The 25,937-nt window shown below is 41.5% G+C and overlaps 1 protein-coding gene across 4 annotated transcripts; it reads right to left on the reverse strand.

Annotated features, from left to right (window-relative positions):
- Positions 1-594: 594 nt before the first annotated feature.
- LITAF (lipopolysaccharide induced TNF factor) lies at positions 595-25,403 on the reverse strand. Of its 4 annotated transcripts, XM_030577987.1 has the most exons (5): positions 25,319-25,403; positions 11,095-11,233; positions 5,033-5,241; positions 4,458-4,614; positions 595-3,852 (listed from the first exon to the last, which is right to left on the reverse strand). In XM_030577987.1, exons 3-5 carry the CDS (start codon positions 5,223-5,225, stop codon positions 3,744-3,746), a joined length of 459 nt encoding a protein of 152 aa, XP_030433847.1. In that variant the 5' UTR covers positions 5,226-5,241; positions 11,095-11,233; positions 25,319-25,403; the 3' UTR covers positions 595-3,743. The 4 variants fall into 4 exon arrangements, with proteins under 4 accessions (XP_030433847.1, XP_030433846.1, XP_030433849.1 ...); XM_030577986.1 differs by lacking the exon at positions 11,095-11,233 and having other exon boundaries at positions 25,319-25,395; XM_030577989.1 differs by lacking the exons at positions 11,095-11,233; positions 25,319-25,403 and adding an exon at positions 24,682-24,882.
- Between the last annotated feature and the right edge of the window lie 534 nt (positions 25,404-25,937).

Raw genomic sequence — 25,937 nt, forward strand, 5'->3', positions numbered from 1 at the left:
ATACCCTCTGGGTGAGGGGGAAAGAGAGATTACATCTCTCGGTACTTGTGTTTCCAGGACTGGAAGCAGGGAATCTCCTAGGGTTGTCCAGGGAGGGGAGCCTGGGAGGAAGTAACAAGGAACAAGGGGAGGGGGTTATTTCCCTTTGTTGTTAGACTCAAGGCATCTGAGTCTGGGGGTCCCCCAGGGAAGGTTTTGGGGAGACCACAGTGAGCTAGGCACTGTATAATTCCTAGCTGGTGGCAGCGATACCAGGTCCAAGCTGTTAACTAAGCTTGGAGGTTTTCATGCTAACACTCATATTTTGGACGCTAAGGTCCAGATCTGGGAGGAAATGTGATGACAGAGGGCCATGGCCCTTTGGCCCCTTGGGTCAGTTTACTGTTGTGGGTTTTGGAAATTTCTTTAGGGCAACCAAATACAAGTGTTCCCATCTCTCTAGATTAAGGCCAAAATGTTCCCACTTGGGACCTAAAATTAGGCACCCACATTTGAGGAATACATGTATTTATCCCAAGAATCACCTTTCCAGCCCACATTTTCATCCCTCTGCCAGAACCCTGGATGCAATATTTCATAACATTACAACTGTCACTCTGTACAAAAACCAAAACACAATTTTATTGTAAAAGATATTCAGCAATAAAAGCAAACAGTGACTTCAATGTAACCCAGAACACGAATGCGTTTTCCTCACACACAATGTAGTATTTCCTGCATTTCCTTGATACACTTATTTGGACACTGAAAATTGTTTTGGTCCATTCAATTTATACGTCTCTACATACACAAGAAACAATATCTGAGGAGCAATGCTCAGAACAAAACCATAGAGGGGGTAGTAGATAGGCTTGCTAAACCACCTGCAAAAGCTAAAATCAGGCTCAGAGAATCCTCCCACGCAATAAGCCTTATTCCGGTTCTGACAAGACAAAAAGAGATGTGGCAAACCGCACCCTAAACAAAACTCAAACTCTGTGCCTTGTGAGTATGAGGGGATATCGCTTCAGGTTTTCCATGACATCACTATGTAGGGATAGGGGAACTTAGGTGAATACTTCTTTGACAATGTATCTGTTGTTCGTTTGTTGAACAAACAGGGTTGCCTATGTGGAAAAGGAGTGATGTGACCAAAGACAGAGGTGCAATTTAAATCTGCCTTTTATCAGGCCAATGAATGAAGAGTTAATAAGTGTCACATGCTTTTTTTGCTCCATCTGTCTCAAAACAAAAACACTGAGCCAAGAATTATATTTTGAGATGTGGATAAAATAAAGGCATGATTTGTCATTGTGACACATATAAGGTTATAAATTAGGATCAACTAATGTTTGTGTAAAGTCTCTACCAATAGCCTGATTGCAAATATTTTAACAACTGAATTGCAGCTCTAGATCCAGATCCTACAAAATGCTCTGAGGCAAGCTGACTCATACTCCAGTGAACTGCGATGAGCTCAAGTTCCTCATGGGACAGCTTCTAGGTCTCTGCTATTAGCATGTTACAGTCAATACAACGTGTGTGCAGAGAGTTAATATAAAACTGGTATAATATTGCAAAACAAACAGCACAGAATAGGTGCATATATCCAGTACCAGTGGGAAACAGTAGGAAAAACTACTTTAAATGTAAAAATGGTCAAAATAAGGACACTGATCATATTTGGGAAAAGCAGCATATCTGAAACTACAGAAAATTAAACTTATCCAACCACATTTTAAAAAGAAGAATATTCTGTTATTAGGGTAGTGTTGCTTATGCTGATATAGTAAGGTTTGAAAATAAGTCTTATGGAAAAAACAGAACAGTCAAACTGCAAAATAGAAAGCAGAATCTTCTATTTGGATTACAATACCACAAAAACAACCTTACATAAACCTGCTTTTCTGCTTTCCACATAAGTCACCCCTACTGACACTTCTTGGCACTATGGGGTATTGCTATTGTCATCAAGCTTTGGTTTTCTTGAGTTAATGTAACCTCTGTCTACAGATAGCACACATGTAATATGCAAACACCATAAATGCAGAGTGTAAAGTACATAAAATAGTTTCAGCTCTTTACCTCCATTATTCTGTTGTCAGTTAGCTGCTATTTTGGTAAATTCTTGTGGTGCGCTAAATATCAGACCTGAAACTTTTTCTAAATATAGAAGTAGTTCTTAAAACCACTTGCAAAGTGAACCACAAAAAGCATAATCAGTTCAGAAAAAGAAAGAAATAAAAGTCAGCTATGTATCTGTAGTACAATAGCCACTGCATTTCAATGTTACAAGTTGTAATGTTTTGGGGGAAAAAAAAGTTACCCCATTCAAATATTTAGAGAGACTTTTTTTTTTTTTTTAAAGAATTATAGTTGCAATTTTTATTGTTTTCATGGGTTAATACAACTTTACAATCACAGCTCATATTTAAACTCAACTTCTGATGTTGCTTTTTTACACAGACCTCATTCAACCAAATCACAGCAAACACATTTGAACCTTCAGCAGTGGAATCATGCTCTACTTGACACAAGGAGCAGCGTTAGGCAGTAGTTTCTGTCAGACAGTTCTACCCCAATAACGAGAAGTATTTCAAATCTTCAGAGACTCAAACCTCAATTCCTGTGATCAGTCTCTGGAAATTCTACCCATATTTCATTTTGGAAACTTCTCTTTCATTTGAAATATCACCATACAAGTCTTATCCAGCTAGCACTCACTCAGTGAAACTCCTTAACAAAAGAAGTTACCTTCTTAATGAAAAGATGTGATCAGATTACACCAATAGCAAGTAAAAAGTTGTTTTGGTTTGATTTTAACATTTATGCAGATGGAATCCAAGCTTTATAAACTTAAAGGCCTAAGGGGTTTTTTTTGTTTGTTTGTTTTTTAAAGATTTATCATTTGGCTCATGTAATTATATTAGAGGAAAGACAACACTGATCGAGCCATGGCTCTATCAGCATTTCCATCAGAAAGCTAATTTTCACAGATTTATAACTCAGCAGTAAAAAATATATATATATACACACACAAATATTTATTAAAAAATCCTGCACAAAAAAACACTCTGTGCAGCGCTAAAGGTATGACTGAACTCACAACCAGCAAGGAAACTGGGAGACCATGTTGAGAAGCCATCTGCATGGTAGCCTGAGTGGGCTGGATTTGGTAAAGCAGCCTAAGGGAAAAGCCAAAAACTTAAGGCTATTTTTGGTTCTGTTTCTTTTAAAGGCAATTTTTTAAAAACAAATTTAAAGTGAATTTTAGTGCATGTAAAATGTATCAGATTGACTACACTGGCGACCAGAAGTCCTTTTTAGCCACAGAATAGGACCATCACAGGCAGTCCCCTGCCAACCCGCTTCAATATTTTCCCAGAGGCATCACTTCTAGGCGTAAGAAGGTAAGTCTGCCTGCATGCAAGCTCAGACCTGGGTCTCTGTGACAGAGGTGTCAATCCACATGGGGAACTTTCTAATATTAACCAGACCCACACCATCAGCTATTTTGCATAAGCCATAGAGGGACAAATTTGGTCACTACCAACTTGACTAAGTGGCCTGTGAAGTGACAGACTATATATCCCCTTAACAGTCCTGAGTCCCCCTAAGCAGATTCTTACTATTACAAGAACAGTGAGATAAATCTTGATCCATTCACAATGACAATGCACAGAGATCTTCAAGAAGTTCAGAAAGAGCTTGAAAAGGTGCTGAACAATCTTGAACATCCATCTTCACTCAATATTTGATATTGCCTACAAACGCTTGTAGGTACCAAGAAGGGCTTGGCAGCTTGGACAATAGTGATCCACATCCTGGAGGGCATCAATACAGAAGGGGATGAAACAGCAACCAGCTACGCACCTGCAAAGATAAAACAGCATCCTTCGTTCTGTCTTCAATTCATGGCAAGTAACATTCTTCCCATGTACAGTAGTTGCCAAACTGAAAATGGGATAGTGCAGCACTAGGAAGAGCCATGCAGAGTTTGGCACTATACTTCACTCTGGCTTTTAAGCAGGGTTTGTGAACCCTGCAGGGGTTGCGTGAGAGTCACCGAGACCCTGAGGTGTCCCATTCACAGGAAGAGCAGCTAACCAAACCCAGCAGGTATGGAAAGACCATAAATCTACTGAAGCTGCTGACAGTTATGCCCAGGATTTTCTCCTCCCTCATGCTAAAGGTCAAAGGGATTCTGAATGATTGCTCAGAGTGGGAGGGGGTTTTTCACACACATTCAGCGGAAACTTCTCTGCATTATTAGCTTGTTTAAAAGGCTTTATGTTCATATTTTAATAAAAACAAGACTGGGAGTTTCCTTCTCCGGAAGAGGGAGAGTAATGAAAGAGTCCCACCAGGTATAGACTCCACCCCTTTCTGAGATCAGCTCCCCAGCCTTCTTTGAGCTATGGAAATCACATGCATGGAGAGAATCACAAATGAGAGCATTACATGTTGTATCAACATACCCCAGCAGACAGAGGCTGCCGCATGACAGCCAGGTCAGTGCTCCTGAAGTGTGCGAGAGACGTGTCACTATCATCTTGTTGCAGGAGGGGCAGCACATCTGAACTGGGCGATCATAAAATGTTACTGGCTGCTGCACATACACAGTCTGAACTGTAACTGAGCAAACAAAGAGAAAGGCACTGTTTACCACAGGTGTTAAAAAAGAAAGAAAATTTTCATGTCTAAACCAATACATTGTGCAATAAAAATACAGTCAGTGCTGAGGACACTATGAATTACAAGATAAAAGGAAACCACACTACTGCAATCGACGGAACAATATCTTGTGATTTAGAAATAAACCTGGCTTTGAAGCAGTAGAAAGTCAGATGAGGCAGTTATAGGTGATATCTTGAAAACATGTGAGATTCATTTCACTCTAGTTCCATGTAATGTACACAGTGGGACAAATAAGTCTTGCAGCTAAGGAGGAATCTCTCTGCACCATGATTGCTACATGCTTGTATGGCACCATGATTAGGGCCCCAAGGGGAAACTACAGATATAAAAACACTGAACAGTATTTCAGACTTACTTGGATTAGGAGCTGGAACAGGTTGTGAAGGATACGGAGGAGGATTCATACTCTTCATGTTTGGTCCATGCCCAGATTCCGGGGCAGGATAAGGAGGGTAAGTGTTTATTCCTGTTGTCTCTTCATATGTTGGGGGTGCTGATGGGATTGGGTAGCCAGTGGGAGCTGGCAGATGGGATGCTGGAGCAGACATTGTGTCTAAAACAAAACTGGAAAACAGACAAAATATACAAACTGTTTAGGGAATAAAAAAAAAAAGTTATAGTACAGAGTACATTCAGATAACAAGTAACAAGGTGGTTGGCTGGCAGACAAACATTTTATTCAGAGTAATAAATCTGAGCAGGATTTTTTGTTAGTCTTATTTTTAAAGATTTTAAAAATGTTCTTTAGAGAGTTTTTTGTATACAGTGCTTCTCCTCATCCAAAAATACTATTTCCAGAATAAATTTTTGTTTTTTCTCAACCTTTTCTTCTTTAATTGAAGATGCTGTAAGAGGCAGATCCAGCATTTTTACTAACATAGCAGGCTAGCAACCTCTCCCCTCCATCGCCTGTAATTTCTCTTATTTGGAACTCAAATCCTCCAGGGTGCTACCTGCCATCAACCACCCAGGACATGCTTAGCACACTGGATTCAACGCAACCCCAGTGCTGAGTCATTAAAATCACGTTTAAAATATGATCCTTGACCTTTCAAGGGTTTTCAATTTTACCACACTTGCTGTTTGCCAAAACAGTTTTTTCACTCAACCTATCACCATCTCTTGGGTTTTGTACTGAAAACGACAAGGAAATTCTCGTAAAAATAAACCTTATGACTTCACTGTGGAATTATTTTCCTGTACACACCAACCACCAACACCACCACCTCCCGCCCCACACACACCCTCTTTTCATGCTGGCCCTGGGGGAGGGGCCCTCTATGGAGTTTAGAATGGGGGGCTCTATAAGGGATACCTTGGTGGGGGAGAGAGGACTCATGGGATGTGGCGCAGGATGGGGCTCTACAGGGGCAGTACCAGGTACTCCCAGGGGCCTGCCAGCAGGACACCAAGGCGGCTGTACCGAGCACCGCCACAGGCAGAAGCACCCTAGCTGGGATAGGCGCAGCCCCGGGCGGTTTTGAGACTCTCCAGGATGGGGCGATAGGAGAGGATTGGGCGCGTTACCGCATGTGGGGAGAGGGGGCTGCTGTACTGAGGGGCGGGGGAAGGCAGTTCCTGATCCCAGAAACAGTGCAGTGAAGTAGTGCCTGTGCAGTGGGGCTCTGCATGCTGGAAGATGGTGCTCATCAAGGGAATTGAGAGTCAGAGGCTGGTGAGCACTGGGCAGGCAGAGCGGGGCAAGCCCCTGACCTCACTGCCCGGCAGGAAATTGAGGGCCGGATAAAAACATCTGACGGGCCGTAAGCAGCCCATAGTTTGCCCACCTCTGACCTAGAGCTTACAGAAGCACAGCTGCACTGCCGCAGCGGTAAAGCCTCATGTGTAGCCGCTTCATGCAGTCAGGAGAGAGCTCTCCTGCCAGCATAATTAAACCACCCTCAACAAGCAGCGGTAGCTATGTCAGCAGGCGATGCTCTCCCACCAACATAGTGCTGTCCACACTGGCCCTTTTGTCGGTGAAATATGTATCGTTGGGGGGGGAGGGCCAGTGGAGGGAGGTTCCCTCCACATCCCTAACCGATACACTGTTTTGCCAATGAAAAGGCTTTGTCTACACTAGCACAAATTTTAAAAGTCTTCCCTCTTCTCCTCCCAAAGATTTCTGAAGACTTGTCTATTAGATCAAACATCCCAGCTATGACAGCCTTCTAGTCTATACGTGTTCCAAATCACTGCACTGAGTGTCCACACTGAAGCACTGCAGCTAATTTACGTTTAGCCATAGGCCAAGCTGCATAACACTTAATTTGATTTCAAGAAGTGGAAAGGATGATCACCCTCTCTGCTAATGTGTCATGAGAAACAGGGCTTTGTGGCATGTGTGTGTAGCCAAGGATTTTTCCATTGCCTGCCCAATATTTGTGTGGACAAAATATTTTTCATTCGGCTCTATCGAGCTATAATTTAAGAAGTTTACACTTCTGTTTTGGGGGGGCAAAAAGTTTTATATGGACCATTTCAAAAGTTGACAATTTCTGGGCCTTCTGAATAAATTAAGGCCTCAATCCACAACAAGCTCCATGGAGACAGATCCCTGTGACCACATGGAGCTCACTGCTAGACTGGGACCTAAAACTATTTGGAAGCCCAATGGCCTCATACAACTGACTGCAGCTAAGAGACTTTCCTACCTCTGAAACTGATGAGTCAGATAATCAGATGTTAACTGAAAAAAGTCGATAGAGTAGCTGACAATATAAACCATGATTAGATGCTGCTTAGATATCTGAGCTCATGGCAACAGTTTCAACAGCACTGTTTCAATATTCCATTTTAGCTCAAACTAGATTGGGCTGTCACATGGATTACTGAGACAGTCTATCAGTGCTCAGCACTACTTAGACATTGCATGCAAGTTCAAGGACATCAGTGACAAGTAAAAGATCTTTTTTTTAAATTTCCCCTTTTTTCTTAAAGGCCAGCAAGGCCTAAAGCAACTACACACACTTTAAATGCTTCAAAATCCAGAAGTGGGAGCAGAAGCTTGATTGTGAGAAACGAGGTAAGTGGGAGCGCATAGGAAGGATAGGGGAGAGGTTTTAACTAACCGCTGTTCAAAAATCAAGCCAACTCAAACCATGTTAAAAATCAGATCCTATATAACCTTGCTGAATTAGAACAACATTTTAAGAGTTATTTATATTTTGGGGGGAAGCTCATTACCTAAAAAGAGCCTCTCTGGAGAGAAGAAAAATCAACACCAGTTTTGGATCGAACAAACCCTTAATTCACTTTGTGGGTTAAGTTAAACAGGAACAAGACCCCCTTATTCCAGAATAAGTGTTCACATACGGAGTTTCTCAGGAACAGCTCTTCCTTCATGTGTAAATGTGCGCCAATGCCATTTAAGTATTATGTTCTTATTCTGTTGATTGTTGTCCATTACTGGGGCTTCAGATACATAAACAGAAACTGTTCCTTCTGGCTGAGTCTGTCAGGGGCCTTGCCTATATTCGAAGTTGGATTAAAGTTTAAAAATGCTTTGGTTTAAAAGAACAATGTAGAAAAAAAAACTGGTGAAAAACCCTGACTGTGCACTCAACTTGATTCAAACCTTGTAGCAACTGGGCTTCATTTAAAAAAAAAAAATAGCATCCACACACTGTTGCAAACAACGCTGCAGTGGTTTTAATAGATTTAATTAAACAAACAAAAGACAAAAAGCCACACATCTCTAGTTAAACCAATGCATTTTTTAATGCTTGCCTACTGCAACAAAAATAAATTTCAAAGTAGTAAATATTTATATGAACAAAGTTTGAAGGGACAGACTATAAAAAGAACAAAATCTCATAGCCTCAAGATAGGCATACATTTCTTGGGGTTTATCCATTAAGCTTGACTTAGATGAAAGCTGGACATTATGATTTTCTCTATCATTGCTGTTCACCAGTTCACATGGCCTCATATCAGTAAAAGCATGCCCAGTTTCACATGGATGTGGTATAACATGTCTGGATGTGGTATAAAATGTGGTATAGCATGTCTTTAGTAGGTCAGGTAGGTGATGAAGTAATATAGAGGGGTTTTTTGTTTTGTTTTTTAAGTGGATCAGGTTTGTAAGAGATTTGATATCACTAACCTCAAGATAAAAATATATGGTGAACGAGCAAATTAAAATATCCTGACTGTGAATACTTTATACAACTTCCCTTTCTTGTATCATTGCACCTAGAGGCTCCAAGCCATTGACCTCGATTCAACAAACTCTGGTTCCAAGTGCTTAATCAGTGACTGCCACCAGCTCCGTGGTTTGACTTTCTTTAAAAGAGCAACAGCAATCATGTACTGCTTAATACTTTATTTAAATTGTAATAAATTATAGCACACCATATAGGGTAAGAAAGAAATTTTTACACTGGCAAAGACCTGCAATAAGAGAACTAAAGACACTGATCTCAAAGTCATTGCCAATGAAAGTGTAAACAAGTTCAATGAGAACCAGATTAAGGAACAGCGGAGTAGTTACTTTAAAAGGTGAAGTATGAAGAGACTCGTGCTGAATGGTAAAACCAAACCAGGATCTGGTGGCACCAGTCCTAGGAAGAGACATTATAGAGGCATGGAGCAACATGAAAAATAAGAAAACTCTCGTCCCTGGCAGCATATCAGTAGTAGAAGTTCTTGCAGCAAGTAGTGAACACATTGACAACTGTTTAATTTCATCATGAGGACGGAAGATGTCTGGTGAAAAATATTAGTACTAATATGTTCTAAGAGAACAGGAGACATACAAGTAATGTCTCCTCATAATCTCATGAGCCACACAATGAAGATCTGGAATAAAATCATCGAGAAGAGACTATGAAGAGAAGTGAGGTCAGTGACAATGAGTTTGGGTATGTAACAGACAAGTTAATAAATGGATGCTATTTTGCATTAAGATTGGTTGCGGAAGAACAGAGAAAAGAGGAAAACCTTGCCCCTTGTTTTCAAGGCTGAAAGCACTTATGACCACATTCTGGAGGGAAGTCATCTGATGGTGTATGAGAATGAAACAGATGCCTGAAGACTATATAGGACATGTCCAGGACATGTACACGGGTGCTTTCACCACAGTTAAAAGGCCATGTGGAGAAACTGAACAGTTACTAGTAAGAGTTGGAGTACATCAAGGCTCGGCACTAAGCCCATTTTTGTTCACATCAGTGCTCAACCCTTACAGAAAACATCTAGAGTGGCACCCTGATGTGTGCTTTTTGCCAATAAAGTCTAGTTCATGAGGAGGAGAGCAAAAAGGAAGGGGAAGAAAAATTAGAGATACAGGTGTATACTTAAAAAAAAATGGCACAAAACCTAACAGAAATCAAAGAGAATATATGGTCTGCAGATTCAATAATACCCAGCAGGAAGACAATGAGAGCAAGTCAGGGGGAGCAAGGGAGCAACCATTACCAAAAAACACAGATGTTTAAGTACCTATGCTCCACAGTAGACAATAATGGTGAACTCAATGACAAACTAATGAACAGAAGAGGAAAGCATGGATTAAATGGAGAAAAGTGATAGAAGAATGTCTATTAAACTGAAAATAAAGATTTACAAGACAGTAATTAGGTCTGCATTTTGGTATGACTGAATACTGGGCATTGAGAAAGAGATAGGATCAGATCTGGAGTTCAGTGGAAATGTTAAAGACAGATGCCTAGGGTTAGAACAAAAATTAGGGGAAGTGTGAAGGTGGTACCAGTTACAGAAAAGCTGAGGGAATCCAGAGTTATATGGTTTGGGCATGTGAAAAGACAAAGAATAAATAGAAAACAGGTTGTTACACTGAGAAGAGAAGAGTTGGAAGACCTAAAACTAGATGGATGGATGTCATTCAAAAGGATTTGATCTGCTGCAAAGATTCTGAGGAACAGACTAGAATGGAGAAGAACTCAAAAGAGATGACCCTATGTGGATTGCCAGAAGAACAAATTACACTAAGATTATCCATTAACATAGGTTGTCATGATTTCAACCAGATATTAACAATATAAAACCTATTTAGTTTAAATAAGGATATTTTATACAAAAAGATTAATTTTTATGCCCCAACAGATGTCCCAATGTTTTACTTAGGTTTTCACTCATCCACCCAAAACATTTTACATTATATACCATAGCTTATCTTGGAACTCAACATGCTTTTACTGCTATTTACATATAACACATCACAGACATTCACCCACTTGTGGAGTGAATGGCAACAGTAAGAACATTGCTCAAGTTTGGAAAGGAGAAGAAATTTTGGCCAGAAACACTACAGCAAGCCCCGATTTAGAAGTCCCAGGAGATCTTAAGTGTCATTCAGAGCAGGCAGGACTTGAGTGTCTAGCAGCATTTTAATGGACTGAGAGTTGGGATATATGAAGTGAGCCATTCATTTAATTCAAAGAGAAATCAGCTTACCTGAAAGAAATAAACAGGCTCAGTGATGAATGGGTGGCAGAGGTAGAAACAGAACTGGGAGTCCTGTCTCCCAGTCCTCAAAAAAAGCTCTTTCCATATAATGATTCAGCTAACAAAGGTGGTGGTGAAAGGCAATAGGCTATATAAATGGCAAAAGATAAAGGAGACAGTAGAAAGGTATCAGTTTAGCACAGTGCCTCACAGAGCTATTTTTAAGTTGTGTATGCAAATAATTAAGCTATATTAAATGATCCAAAACTAGAATATACAAAAAATATTCTAACAGTACAATACAGACTAAATGTAAGACTGGATCTACTTTCACACTGATGCACGGACAGTTTCCTTCCACTTTAATACATTTTATATACATATCCCCTTAAATCAGTGGCACAAAATAATGGACAAACTGTAGCTCCTTTGTGCAGGCTATCACTCCTCCTCAGCTTCCAATCTAAGGAACCATGGGTAGGAGGCAAGGGCCAAAGGTTCTGGCCTCCATCCCTCCATAACTGTCTGCAGTCTCCCTCCCCTGACCAGTGCCATTGAGTCACTGCACCCAAATGCTGTGTTACTTGGTGAAGATGAATCACCGAGTGTTCAGTGGAGAGTTAGTAGCAGCATAAAATCCACCTACCCCAACTTTTCTTGTTAATTGTATTTAAGGAATCATAACTACTCACTGCTGCTCCAGCTCCCCAGCCCTGCCCATTGTCCCCCAGGCCCAGATCCCTCTATATCTTTTGGAGAGGGAAAAAAATTGTTTATGGGGAGGAGACAGCATCCCTTTAAGTCCTTCCACCCAGAGAGGCTCCCACTACAGATTTGTTTCTCTGCACAGCACAAAAGTCACTGAACTGAGGGGTAGGCAAGGCTGTTAAACCACAACACTGATGAGCAGCTCCACTCAAACTAAAACTGACGCTTATTCCGATTAGCTACTACATTAAATATAAACAGCTGAATGCCAAGTGACAAATCCTACTCCAGGGAGTGACACACAAAGATACTCCTCTCCCATGACGAGTATGAAATGGAGGTTGTGAAACTTTCATAACCATACTCAAGCCTGGTGAAGATACATCTGTGGGTGGAAACAGTTTGAAACAATTCAAAACCAGATAAATCCTGAGTAGTTATGATTCTCCTTCCCGCTAAATAAGGTGGTACTTTCAGCTGAGTTTAGGTTGGAGATTTGAGTTCATGCAAGCCCAGAATCTCCAAGCAAGTTCCCAGGATATAAACCCATGCAATCTGAAGCCAAGAACAGGGTTCAAATTCACATCCTAACCTGAAACTGCTGACTTTAAACAAGCAAGAGCTTCTGCTGGCCACACCTCACAGAAATGTGAGACACCTGGTTACACAATCTAGTTGTCTAGCTATTGGAGACATTAAAACCTTGCGGGGAAAAATGATCCCCAAAGAGCCATAACTTATTAACTAAGGATTTATTGCTGAAGTCCAGATTCTTGCAAAATTTCCATCAGACCCAGTTTATCAAGGATTTACAACAGATACAAGAAGTCCTCAGGATAAAACTTAACTTTGTAATTATGAGTTGTCTGAAAGGCACCTGTGCACAGTGGAGTGAAACTCAGCAATGGTATACTTAGATAAGCACACACACAAAGTATTTTTCAATCATGTCAGTTTAACAATTAAAAAGCCCTCTGAATCCTTATTAAAATGGAGATGTAGGCATTGTCTACATAATTTTTGCAACATTAACTACATGCATTTATCTGGATTAAGAAAAGGTGTGGGTTTTGGTTTTTAAGTTGCTAACCTGAACTAGTTCCAAGTTGTAAAATCCTACTGGAGACAAAGCAAAGGATATGGTCACTCAGGGAGAAGGAGATACACAACATGGATACAGTTTAAGTAGCACAGGAATCAAAAAGACAAGGCCTGACATGTCTGAAACAATGGCTCTGCTGTAATCTATGCTCACCCCTAAGACATAACATGGCCAGTTAATTCCAACATTAGCCTGTTGCCTTGTCTTCACTAAAAAGCCCAGTGGTAGACTAGTTTACACATGAAGACTACAAACTGCCTTGTCCGCACTTGGGCTTAGTCTAAACTTAAAAGTTAGTGCCACATAGCTACACGTACCTCAGTCAAGAGTGTGGGGGAACCACGTCCCTACATACACACATACCCCCAGACCAACACAGTTATGCCAACCCAACCTCCCAGTGTGGACACAGCTACGTTGACATAAGCATTCCATCAGCGTAGCTATCTTTCTTTAGGGAAGCAGTGTTCCTACACTGACAGAAAACCCTTTTCTTGGAATAGGCTGTGCTTACACTACAGGATTGTGCCCACGTAGCCATGCCAGTATGGTCTCCATAGTGTACACACCACCTAAGATTTTACTATGTATTAGTAACCATGTTAGCCAACACATGGTAGAGAAACTTTCCTTACACGGATGTACACTGCAGCTTACCAGGGCTTTTTAATCATGTTTGGCTGAATTGACAGAGCCAGTCTCACTGGGAAAAGAAAAAAAAAATGCACCCTTTATCATCTGTGAAGATAGGACTCAAATGTGTACTGTGGGGAGCCAACAGCAAAGAGAGGAAGAAAGGAATCAGGAAGTGCAGCAATGCATACAAATATTGATTGGTAGTAACTGAAAGAGACAGGATTAGTTTCAGGACTGGGAGGAACAGGTCAGAAGTGGAAAGGAAGAACTGAGTCACTGACTTAACCTTTAATCCATAATTATTGGTTGGGCTGGTTTCCCAATCTGTTTAAATATATACAGACTGAAACCAAGTACATAGTATACGATGATTCGATAACACAATTCAAGAGCTGGAAAGAGGATAATAAATTCTTCATGAAGAACTGTTTATTTTTTTTTAAGTTAATGAACAAATAAGTGGTTAAAGGATTTGTCAGATTACACCAATATTTATATTTTAAATGTCTTTTACATTTTAATATATTAAAATTGAAGCAACCTTTAAAAAAAAGTCTCCATTATTTATGGGTTAGGGGTTGTGTTTTTACTTTAAACAGCAACTAGTTACAGTATTTCATAGTGTTGGAAGGGACCTCAGGAGGTTATCTAGTCCAACCCCTGCACAAAAAGCAGGACCTAATCTCCTACTAAATCATCCCAGCCAAGGCTTTCTCAAGCCTGACCTTAAAAACCTCTAAGGATGGAGATTCCACCACTTCCCCAGATAACCCATTCCAGTGCTTCACCACCCTCCTAGTGAAAAAGTTTTTCCTAATATCCAACCTAGATCTCCTCCCACTGCAACTTGAGACCATTACTCCTTGTTCTGTCATCTGCCACCACTGAGAACAGTCTAGATCCATCTTATTTGGAACTCCCTTTCAGGTAGTTGAAAGCAGCTATCAAATCCCCCCTCATTCTTCTCTTCTGCAGACTAAACAATTCCAGTTCCCTCAGCCTCTCCTCATAAGTCATGTGCTCCAGCCCCCTAAATCATTTTTGTTGCCCTCTGCAAGACTCCTTCCAATTTTTCCACAATCTTCTTGTAGTGTGGGGCCCAAAACTGGACACACAGTCCTCCAGATGAGGCCTCACCAGTGCTGAATAGAGAGGAATGATCACATCCCTCAATCTGCTGGCAATGCTTATACAGCCCAAAATGTCGTTAGCCTTCTTGGCAACAAAGGCACACTGTTGACTCATAACCAGCTTCTCGTCCACTGTAACCCCTTGGTCTTTTTCTGCAGAACTGCTGCCTAGCCACTCAGTCCCTAGTGTGTAGCAGTGCATGGGATTGTTCCATCCTAAGAACAGGACTCTGCACATGTTCTTGTTGAATCACATCAGATTTCTTTTGCCCCAATCCCTCTAATTTGTCTAGGTCTCTCTGTATCCTATCCTTACCCTCCAGCGTGTCTATCACTCCTCCCAGTTTAGTGTCATCTGCAAACTTGCTGAAGGTGCAGTCCACACCATCCTCCAGATCATTAATGAAGATACTGAACAAAACCAGCCCCAGGACTGACCCTTGGGGCACTCAGCTTGAAACCAGCTGCCAACTAGACATGGAACCATTGATCACTACCCGTTGAACCAGACAATCTAGCCAGCTTTCTATCCACCTTATAGTCCATTCATGCAGCCCATACTACTTTTAACTTGTCTCATGACAATTTGTTTATAGATATTTCACTTCCTGCTCTTGTACTAACACAATGCTGCAATGTATGGATGTAGATACTCCCCCTGGCCGGGTTTGCAAGCCAAACTAAAAATTGGTTTATGTATTTTTAGAAAAATACATAAAGCTTAATGTACTAATTATCAGTCTTGAAGGGGCACTGTCATAATCACCAACTACTGCTGTAATTACATTGGTAAGAGGAAAAATGCCAGCTTATTTTGTTGGAGTTATACCAGAGAAGTACTAGACCATGGTGTGTAAAAGTTGATTTGATCAAAGATTACATTGCTATCAAAATATGGATGATTAAGAAAAAGGTAAAGACTGTATTTCTTAAATCATTGGTCTCTGTGTATAAGAATATTTAGCCTCTGTTTGAGAGCAGACATGCAACTTGCTTTGTGTCTGTGCATAACTGGAGTGAAGACTTTTACATAAGGCTAGGAGGATATTCTCCTATGATCATTAATTTTGTTGTTGCTCTCAAGTATAGCAACAGAGCAGAGACTTGCTTGCTGCGGATGGCAGGTTATAGAAAACAGCAACCATCTCTCTTCATGAGAAGACTTATTTTCATACAGTTTCCCGCTCTCCTATAATAAGGTCCAATTCAACATTCTGATTAATTAAAGACATAATGTAATAAAAATTTCTTTTCTACATGTCTTTGCTTGAAACTGAGAGCTTTGTTGGGTTGGTTTTTAAAAACGCTTCTCAGAAAGCAGTCAGAGAATGACCACACCTCCTTTACAGAAGTCTATGCATTCCACTTGTTTATCAAACATGCAGCTCAAGAGAAACTTAATACACACAGTCTAGTTTGTTAAGAGGAAAGCTTGTAAACAAGCCAGTTCAAAAAACAAGTGACAAAAGCAAAATGAGGCATGTGCTTAATGTGTCTTATATACGGTTTGGAAGAGACCACGTATTATGGCATGCAGGGAACAGTAACAGGCACCTCACTCGTACCTAGGATAGGCTGGCAATAGTCTGCCTGATGTGCTCAGATCTGTTCAAGATTCTCTCATTAATGCAAAAACAGAAGATAATCAGATTAGTTGATCACGATGGACCCTTCTAACCTTACAGTCTGTAAGTCTATGAGCATAAAACCCCGCTTCTTCAGATTTTGTAAAATAAGTGTTCTTCCCTAAGGAAAACTCTCCTCATTTGAAAATCCATTAGAGCCAGTGGTCCTCTGCTCCAGACCACTGTACTTGATTCAATATGGGCCAGCCATCCTGAAATTCCCTCTCAGTGTTTTAAGATTAAGCTGGTGCAATTTTAAAAGTCAGGGAAAGAAAATACTTTTGTTCATTAAGCCTCAAAAAAGTTCCTTTTATATATTTTAATATCCAGGCCCTGCTAAACTTTTGCTTAAATGTTTTATTTGTTGCATTAAAAAAGGCAAGCCACAGACCTGAACTCCCCAGGAATATCTGTCTTGCTGTGTTTATCACACAGAAACTCAAGTACACATAATGGTGTAAAAGAATTTGGCCCATGAAGATCATTGCACATTTGTTAAACAGGAAGGAAAGTTGTGGGAGGGACTGTTTTGTTTGTTTGTTTTGGGGGAGGGGGTGTTTCCTACTCTAGGAAAAACACACTGTGAGAACACTGGTGGAATCTTTAAAATACACACACCTGGCCAGGATGTCCTAACTGGAAGGAAACAGAAGCTGTGGCCAGGTGAACTTTACTAGAAGGAAACAAAAGGCATTGTGAATGAGTCAGAAATAACTAATGTAGAATTTCCCCCACAGGAACCATAAGCAGTGAAGATAATCTCTTAGTAAAATGGAGGTGGGGAACACAAACTCCAAAACACAAAGCCCAGACAAACCCGGGACGGGGCATATGTACATTTAAACACTATGGCCTAATTCACCTTACACCGACACTAGTGTAAGTTAAAGTCAATTGAGTTGCACTGGCATAAAAGTTTGGCGTGCCAGGAATATCCACCCTTTAGATTTAGTGGGTCCAGTTCTCCTGTCACTTGCATTAATTAGGAATCACACATGCTACACAAGTGGGATGGAGAGTAGCCTGATATGGCCAGCTGAGAATTCCCCAGGGAAGCGCTCTGGCGGGGCAGAGTTGGCCCAGCCACCACCCCCTCACTTATTCTCAGTATAACCAGAGCCGATAGTATTCTGACTGTACGCAGCTAGTACAAAGTCATAAGATCCATTGCCAGCTAGCATATGTTTAGTACCTCCCAGACGATTATAACCTATACCAGGGCAACGTAAATTTGCCCTGATAATCCAGAAGCTGTGCTATCTATTATTAGTAAGGAAACATGACAGTGGAGATTCTGGGCCAGTGCATGGATGCCAAAAGGAAATACAGTTTCACAACTGGACTTGACTTCTTCCAATATTTCACAAGAGGAAATACAAACAAGATTCAGCATGACCTGATTTTATGTACACAACAGCAAAAAACCACCATCAACTAATTACAAGCAAGGAGCTCTAAGCGAAACAGATACTAATATTTCACTTGATACTGGAATTAGGTTTTGAGCTATACATTTTCCTGAGCAAGGATCAAGCTTCTTCACATTAAAGTGTCCAGTTCCAAAACGGAAAGCAGACTAAGGCTTTGTTATATGCTCTGTGAAAGCTAAGGCAAGTGACTTTCCTGAGCAACACTTCCACAAGCAACTTTCTTAAAGAGCAACATGATTTGGGACAACTACTGAAGTCTGGGAAGCATTAATGTTCTGTATCAGACAACAGTAAGTGTCACATGCTGCACCACAAGCAGAAAAAGAAGCTTTTGATTTTAAAATGATCTACTAGTATTCTGTCACCAGTTCAAACACCTTCATCCCTGAGTTACTTTGCACTTAGGCTTTTTACCAGCAGATCTCAAAATACTTTATCATTAAATCTTACAGCATTCACATTGTCGCAGCCCTAAGGTCTTTTTCCAACATGGTGTCTGTATGGCCAGTTGCCGGTCATCTAGAGGTCACACTGGTACTGTGTGCAACACTGTGGTGCGGTGTGCAACATTAGAGTGCCGTGTGCATTTTCCCGCTCCTTTTCCTGGTCACCTAGGGGTCAGGCTAGTGTCGTGTGCAGTCTCCTGCTCTTCTGCCTGGTAACCCAGGGGTCAGGTTAGCGCTGTGTGCATAACACCAGCGTGCTGTGGGCAAAGGGACCCAATCTGACCAATCATAGTTCAGTTCAAACGGTCAGATTAGGGTGGTGTGCAAAACTATGCTAGTGTGCTGGGTGCAGCTTCTAGTGTGCTGTGTGCAAATCCTACCTGTGTAGGGGGCAACAGCTCGGAACCTGGAGGGCGTAGGAGCTAGGGACCAATCAGATCCTGACAAGTGTAAAAAGGGCCTTTGAATAAAACCATGCCTCGTGCCAGGATCTGCAGGAGTATCCACATACTGACTGAAGGACCGGATCAACCCTTCGGCCAGGGGTCTCCTCCGGATATAGCCGGCTCGGGACGTGTCGTTTTATTGCTTTTTCAATGTTATCTTCTACGGATTCGGTATGTTTCCGGTGTCTGTTCTGCTGGTCAGCTGTGCCTGGAATATGGTACTTGCTTTCTAATCTTTCTTTCTGTGCTTTGCTTAGTCTCTTCTCTTTCCCCCTCTCTTATTTGGTACAGAATTGCATATATTGTTGTCTGATGTAAAGTTGTGCATATATGGTATATAAGAACTGAGTTGTTGTAATAACTGCTATTGAAGTTAATTGGTATATTTAATAATAGTATTTGGTCAGTGTGCACAGAGTTTGTTTTCTTTGGTATATTCGTTTACCTGGTTTTACAGGGCAGTTAATTTCACAGTAAGTAACATCTTGTTAATAAATGTAAATAGATTGCTTCAGGTTGTGTAAAGGTTTCTTGTTCCAATAGTACTGTTAGTTGATAAAACTGCTCCTCCCCAGCCCAAGCTGTGATTTTCTCCCTGTTAATAAACGGCCATGTGGTGTTTTGAAGTTTACATTTGTCTGGTGTTAATTTTCCTCTCTCATTCAAACAATTCACCGAACCTGTATAGGGACGCACACACATATAGTAAATAAGTGAGAGAGAGAGAGAGAGAGAGAGATCTTTCATCCACCATTGGCATGTAGTGCACCACTTTCACAGCATATGTCAACATTATCTTTGCTTTTGTCTACAATTTTAATCTTAATCCAATTGAAACAGAAAGGGAGTAATGTAATTACACAAACTGGAATTCAGCCAACACAAGTGATAAAAATACCCTTTGAATAGCTACCATGGCATCTTTATATGTAAAAAAGTCCTTGACACTTGCTATTATTGTGTCATGTGAAAAAGAGTCCTTTCCGGAGTTCAGTGCCTGCTGGCACAACACTGGGAGGATTTGCCACCTACTGTGCTACCACCACCACTTCCATAGGAAGTATGATCTTTTGAGGTCTCTGGGATAATTTGCTGATTCAGCACAACCCTGCTTGGCTCATAAGATCTGACACTACCCTAGCACATAGCTCTTGAAGTTGGATTGAGTATGCAGAATGAAGTGTTAAATCAGGGACAACGATTTTGTGGAAGTTTGTTTGTTTTAAATAAACCATTTGCTTTCTTCAAGCTTCTGAGGCAGGATTCAGGAGGAATTTAAAGTATTGCTTTAGTATTTTCCTTATGTCTACATATCCATCTCTCAAGCCAGATCTCCTCAATAAGTTAAAGATGTCTAAACATATTTTGGCACAGTGTAGAAAGAGTTGAGCAATAAAAAGTATTTTATGCTTAAAAGTTTGGCTTATGTTAGAGAAGCTCTCAAGTAAAGCAAATTATGCCAATGGCTTGTCATGCAAATTTATCAGGCAATTATGGAACTCCACTCACTTTCAAGGATAAGAAATTCTCTAAAACATTCCTGATTACTTGCTCTTGTAGGAGAGTTCAGCAGAATAGGAATGTTTAAAGAGAAATTCTGTATCTGCCACAAGTTTGCTCCCTTAACTTGGTTATATTAACTTAGTTATACAGGATAACGTACCCAACTGCAGCAGTGAAAGAACAATAGCATGCCAAAAATACATCACTCAGGATGGCACCAGTAGTCAGTTTTGTTCTTTCAGTCAACTGAGAGAGAAAGGCTTATTAAGAAAAGTGGTTTTGTATTTACTCCAGGTAGGAATTTACAGTAGCGTCTTTCCTTAGAAATGCCACATGTGCCATCCTCAGGACACCAGTAGATAAAACTTCAGGTACAGCTGGTGTTACAGTATCTACAGTGTAAGAAAAGATATACAGTATTGGTTTCTGGTATTCCCCATCATCATGCTAGAGAGATGATGGTTCCTACGCCACAGAGCTCACAATCAAAAGATTAACAGAAAAAGACTAAATGAAAAATGACAAACAAAAGGGCCAAGGTGATTGGACATATCCCCATATTACTATGTTTTTGATAATGGAATGTGTGTTTTATAGATTTTCCTCAGTTGCCTACAAGAATTGAGTTGACTAAATAACAGCATGGTTGCAGGGTATCATGGCAGAAATGAGCCTGCATTCATATCCCACCTGAAGGGAAGGTAGTCAACTTCCAGACCAGTACATGTAAGTATCGAGCCTGGTCAACATTTAAAAACTTGAGTCAGTATAAGTAGTGTGCTCAGGGCTGTAAAAAAATCCACACCTGAGTGCTGCAGCTACACCAGCCTAACCGAAGCATAGATGCAAACGGGTCAACAGGAGAATGCTTCCTTCAACCTAACTCGCATTGCTCTGAAAGGCAGCGTTCCTACGTGATAGAAAACCCCTTTCTATTGCTGTAGTCTGCGTTCATTCTACAGGGGCATAGCTATGGCTCTGCGGCACCTGTAGACATGGCCTCAGAGTCTGTATGAACCCTGGCCTACAGTTCTCTTCACCATAGAAGCAAAGTTTCCCTGATGACTAAAATGAAAAGCTGCACATTTAACTGTACCTTTACCAGCTGTCCCCAATCACTGCTATTTTTACAACACAGTGGCATTAGTATTCTTGAGCCTGTAAGCATAATGCTCTAGGATTCTCAATTGCTATTAAATAAAGGGGGAGAGAATGTATTTCTTTTCATGCTCTCAACTATCTGCAAGTACTGCAACCTTTCATTAATGGGGATTTTTTTTAATCAAGTTAACTTTATTAACAGCAACACTAGTGTCTTCCTGGACAAGAAAATAAAGCAGATATCTTTAAAAGTGATTATGGCAGATTATCAATTTTTTAAACAGTTATATTCATACAGAATTAATCCAACAGGACCAAGAAATAACGCCTGTTAAGACCATTTAGTTGTACTTTTACTATGTGAAATTCAGCTTCAGAAATAGAAGTGAATTTAAGTTTGCTTTGAGATTATTCTTATATACAAAATGAAAAAAATGTTAAAAAAATCTAATGAAAATAATTTCTACCCTTTAATAGATTCCAAAATACTAACTGGTCAAGAACATCCTCCCAACATGGGTAGTTACTGGTTGCCCACATACATTCTCCTGTTGCTTTAACTGAACATCATATTCCTCACTTCTTGTGCATAAGCTGCTTGGTGTTGCTGGCTCTTGTTACAATAACTTCCACATTTCATCTAGTCATGCTGGTGTATTCCAGTCATGCGTGATAGTTTTCTTGTATGCATATGGTAGTTCTATAAAGCACTTTGTGGTATTTACTGACAGTACATGCCATCTTTCACAGGCCTCTTTTTTCCCAGCTTTTCAAAGATATTTTGTTTTTGAAGTATAGATGATTTAAGCTATTTTGTTTTTGTCACTTCTCTCTGGTAACAGATAGTATCCAACATCACTCCTTATGTTATCAACTTTTTCCAGTGAACGCACAAGTTCTTATAACAGACCTATAAAAACCATCAGCACTGCATAGTGTATAATCTTCACATACATACAACATATTGTTACAGAGAAAAAGCCAAAGCTGTCACCAGTGGTGTACAATAGCATCTTGCTAATGTGTCTTCTTTTAGATGACAAATTAAAACTGAGTAATCTGTTACTGCATATATTTTCCATGAACCTGCACCTCAGAATCAAGGCAGACACTGCTTTGAGGGATAAAGAAAAAGAAAAATCTGTACATTTGATGGTAGGGTTGCCATTTTTTAGGTACAAAAAGTAGGGACATTCAGGATGATTCTGAGCCCATAAAACTAGTCAGCTTGCAGTGTGTACTGAGCACCCTTATAGATTTCCTGGGACAGCTACCTCAAAAGGAGATGATCCTGGGAAAGCCTGGAGAGGGGCAACCCTCCTTGGTGAGCAAGAGCCCAGAAGAGAATGACCTAGAAAAAATGAGGAAGAATTTTTCTCCTAAACCAGCTTCTCCAATACAAACTGCTATCTCAAATGTGGTTGTCCTAGAAAATAAGATGACTGTCTTTCCCTCATGCATAACATACTGATATGATCTGCCGTGCTAGCAAAATATATCAAAACTGCTATTCTGTCTCTTCTCCACTAATGAGCCCATGCTGTTGTTTGGAAAGTGCATTGGCTAATTATGTGTGTGATCTATTCACACAGCACAGCGTGAGACACAACTGCTCCAAGGAAACGGAGACAAGAAGTCATTATTGTGACCCTATAGCAAGATTGCACTGGTATGCCACTGCACCCAGAATTTTTAAGTGCAGGTCAGAAAGTAATTAAATATATCATTTGTCCATACCAACTTTTTGGTTGTCTGGACAATAAGATTTTTTCCCAGTTTACCATTTTTCTATCTTTTCATAGCAATTTTTAAAATTAAAGTAGTGCATATTCCTCAAAATTTATTGGAGAATAAAGGCTCTATCATGTTTGGTTCCAAGAGTCTTCCAGAAGCTGATCAGGGGTCCTAGGAAACAAGTTTTTACAACTGACATAATGGGAATTATAGTCTGGTTTCCATTTTTCTTCAATAAAACTTCACAAGCAAAAAATATTTTAAATAAATGATTAATGCCCACCCTTGAACTTTTTAAAGAATTTTGTAACTGTTTCTTAAAACTGACTGTTATAGGCTGATAAGATTTAACATTATACTTTGGAGAGACAGCATCATTTTAAAATAAAAATATGGTACTAGGTCTTATGAAAAAGCACAGGTTTTGAGAAAATAGCTGAACATTTAATAAACAATTTATATCTTATCTGGAGAATTTGTGGTCCTAGCTGCAGATCATTTGAGAATTTTTTGTAAACCACTAATTTTAATATCCAGCTAGACCACGTCCAAAACCTAGCTGGAGACAGATCTGGGTGGCACTCTATCTGCAAAGAGGCCATAACGCTTTGGGATTTGCCAGGAGGATAAAGAAGTTTAATATAATTGGCTAAGCGCTGAAGCTATTACTTTTGTCTACACATGGACACTCAGGAAAGTTAAGCAAAAATTAACTGAAGGTGTGAATTTAAAAATGCATTAGTTAAACAGTATTAAACTCCTGTGTAGATACTCTCATTCAGAAAAGTGATCTCAGTTCACTCCCTAATGAAAGTGAATTAAGGCCACTACACTTGTGAATGAAACGTTCCACCCAGGGGTTTCACGTGCTTTTGGTTCAGTTTTCCTGCATTACCTCATGCAGATACGCCCTTTCACTTTTGATCATTTGTCATAGAGTGTTCCACTACCATCAGTTTTAGGGTTTGTTTGCCCAAGGAAGTTAATTCAGCATAGAATAGGGTGTGAATTTCAAATTGAATAATTAATCCCAGTTAATTCCCTAGGAATAGTTAATCCAGAGTAACTTTCAGTATATACAAACCCATAGAAGAGCTCACGCCAAAATTTCACTTGCCAATATTAAATGTTTCTAACTAAACATTAAAAAGTTTTAAACAGATGCAGTAACTAAGTATTAAAATACTTCCCAAAAATACAGACTTACAGCTCCAGAGCTTACAAATGTAAACATGAGGAAAGATGAGTGACTCTGCAAAATTAACAGGCGTACTTGTGGCACCTTAGAGACTAACATTTATTTCAGCATGAGTTTTCATGAGCATCTGAAGGAGTGAGCTGTAGCCCACTAAAGCTTATGCTGAAATAAATTTGTTACTCTCTAAGGTGCCACAAGTACTCCTTTTTGCAAATACAGACTAACACAGCTGCTACTCTGAAATCTGCAAAATTACAAATCTATAGAAAATACAGGCTTTGCAACTGCAGAAACTACATTGGGCAAAGTGGGTTAGTAAGCAGCCTGAAATTTTGGTTTCACTTCAGAGAAACTTATTCACAAATTCCAAGCAGCTCGATCCCAGCCTATGTCCCCGGAAGTCACACAATGGAAACACCATCCGAGCAGCCCACTTTACTTGAGTAGCGATGCAAGCAGCAGGGAAAGAACTGAAGGGTTGCGTTAGATACAGTTGTACAGACCGACTCTTCCTCGTGTGTCCCTCTATTGCCTTACAGCGTACGGAGTCGCTGCTTCTTTACACTGGTGGGAGGAACTGGGCCTTCACTGGCCAAGCCGATTGCTCTAGAGATTGAAACCACCCCATCGAGGCAGCACAGAAAGCGGCTGGAGACGTGGCTAGGGAGCCCTGGGCCGCCTGTCAGAGCGGGCCCCGCTCGGGAGGGGCCGTCACCGACTGGCCGGGGAGCCCGGGGACGGAGCGCGGGGGAGGTGGGTGGCTGCCTGGTCGGTTTCACGCAGTCCCACGTGGCTTAGGCTGCGCGCTGTGTCCGGCGGTCTCTGCTGGGGAGGGCAGCGAGCGCTAAGGGCGGGCGGTGTCGGGCACCCCGGGACCCTCGTGGGACGCAGAGAGAGCGCGGGGAGGCTGCGCCCAGCTCGGAGCGTCCCTACAGCGGGGCTCGCTACGGGCGATCTCCGAGCGGGCCCCAAGCTGCCCCCGCAGCAGAGGGAAGGGACGGCGAGAGCGGGGGCAGTTTGCGCCGGGCCCCTGCGCAATCCGAGCCCGGGACAGCCGGGCAGCCCGTGCCGCGAGCAGCCCCGAGGGCCGCTCCCTCCGCCCCCCATAGAAGGGCCCCCCGAGACATTGCAGGACCCCGAGCAGCCGATCCCGCAGGACTTGGGCCGCCCTTACCTCCTGCGCGGGGACTGGGGGCCGCCTGCTGAGCTGGACCCGCTGCGCTCCTGGCCCGAGTTTGCGACTTCCCTGCGCCTGGCCTGGCGGAGACAAAGCTACACCCTCCCGGACCGCACTTTGCCCCCGCCCCTTCTTCCCGGTCGGGCGTTCGCCTCCCCCGCCTCGCAGCTGGGGCTGCGGGGAGTTAATGAGCGGCCCCGCCCCAGCGAGTGACCCTCCCCTGCTGTGGCCTGTGCCCCTTGGCACCGCGTCCGGGGGGTCGCTCCCCCCTTCGTGCTAGGCCCTTCCCCAGCTGGGAACGAGCTCACGGACTCATTGGGCCCCACCCCATCTCCCCCAGCAGCCGCACGTCGGCTCTGGGCTCGCCTAGGAGCCAGCCCAGAGTCGGTCCAGCTGACCTGAGCCGATCAATCTTAAGCTAAAGACTTTGATCCACTGTAATACATCTATAGCTATTGATAGCTGATCTGAAGAGCCCACAAGAGCAGCCTCCATTGCCTGGCAAGTTACATGTGTGAAAGCCAGTGCCTTCGAGTTAGCAATCAGAAACAAAGGGTATGTCTGCACTACCGGATTATTCCAATTTTACATAAACCAGTTTTGTAAAACAGATTAT

Source organism: Gopherus evgoodei, chromosome 10 (genome assembly GCF_007399415.2).
Source record: "Gopherus evgoodei ecotype Sinaloan lineage chromosome 10, rGopEvg1_v1.p, whole genome shotgun sequence".
Taxonomy (NCBI): domain Eukaryota; kingdom Metazoa; phylum Chordata; order Testudines; family Testudinidae; genus Gopherus; species Gopherus evgoodei.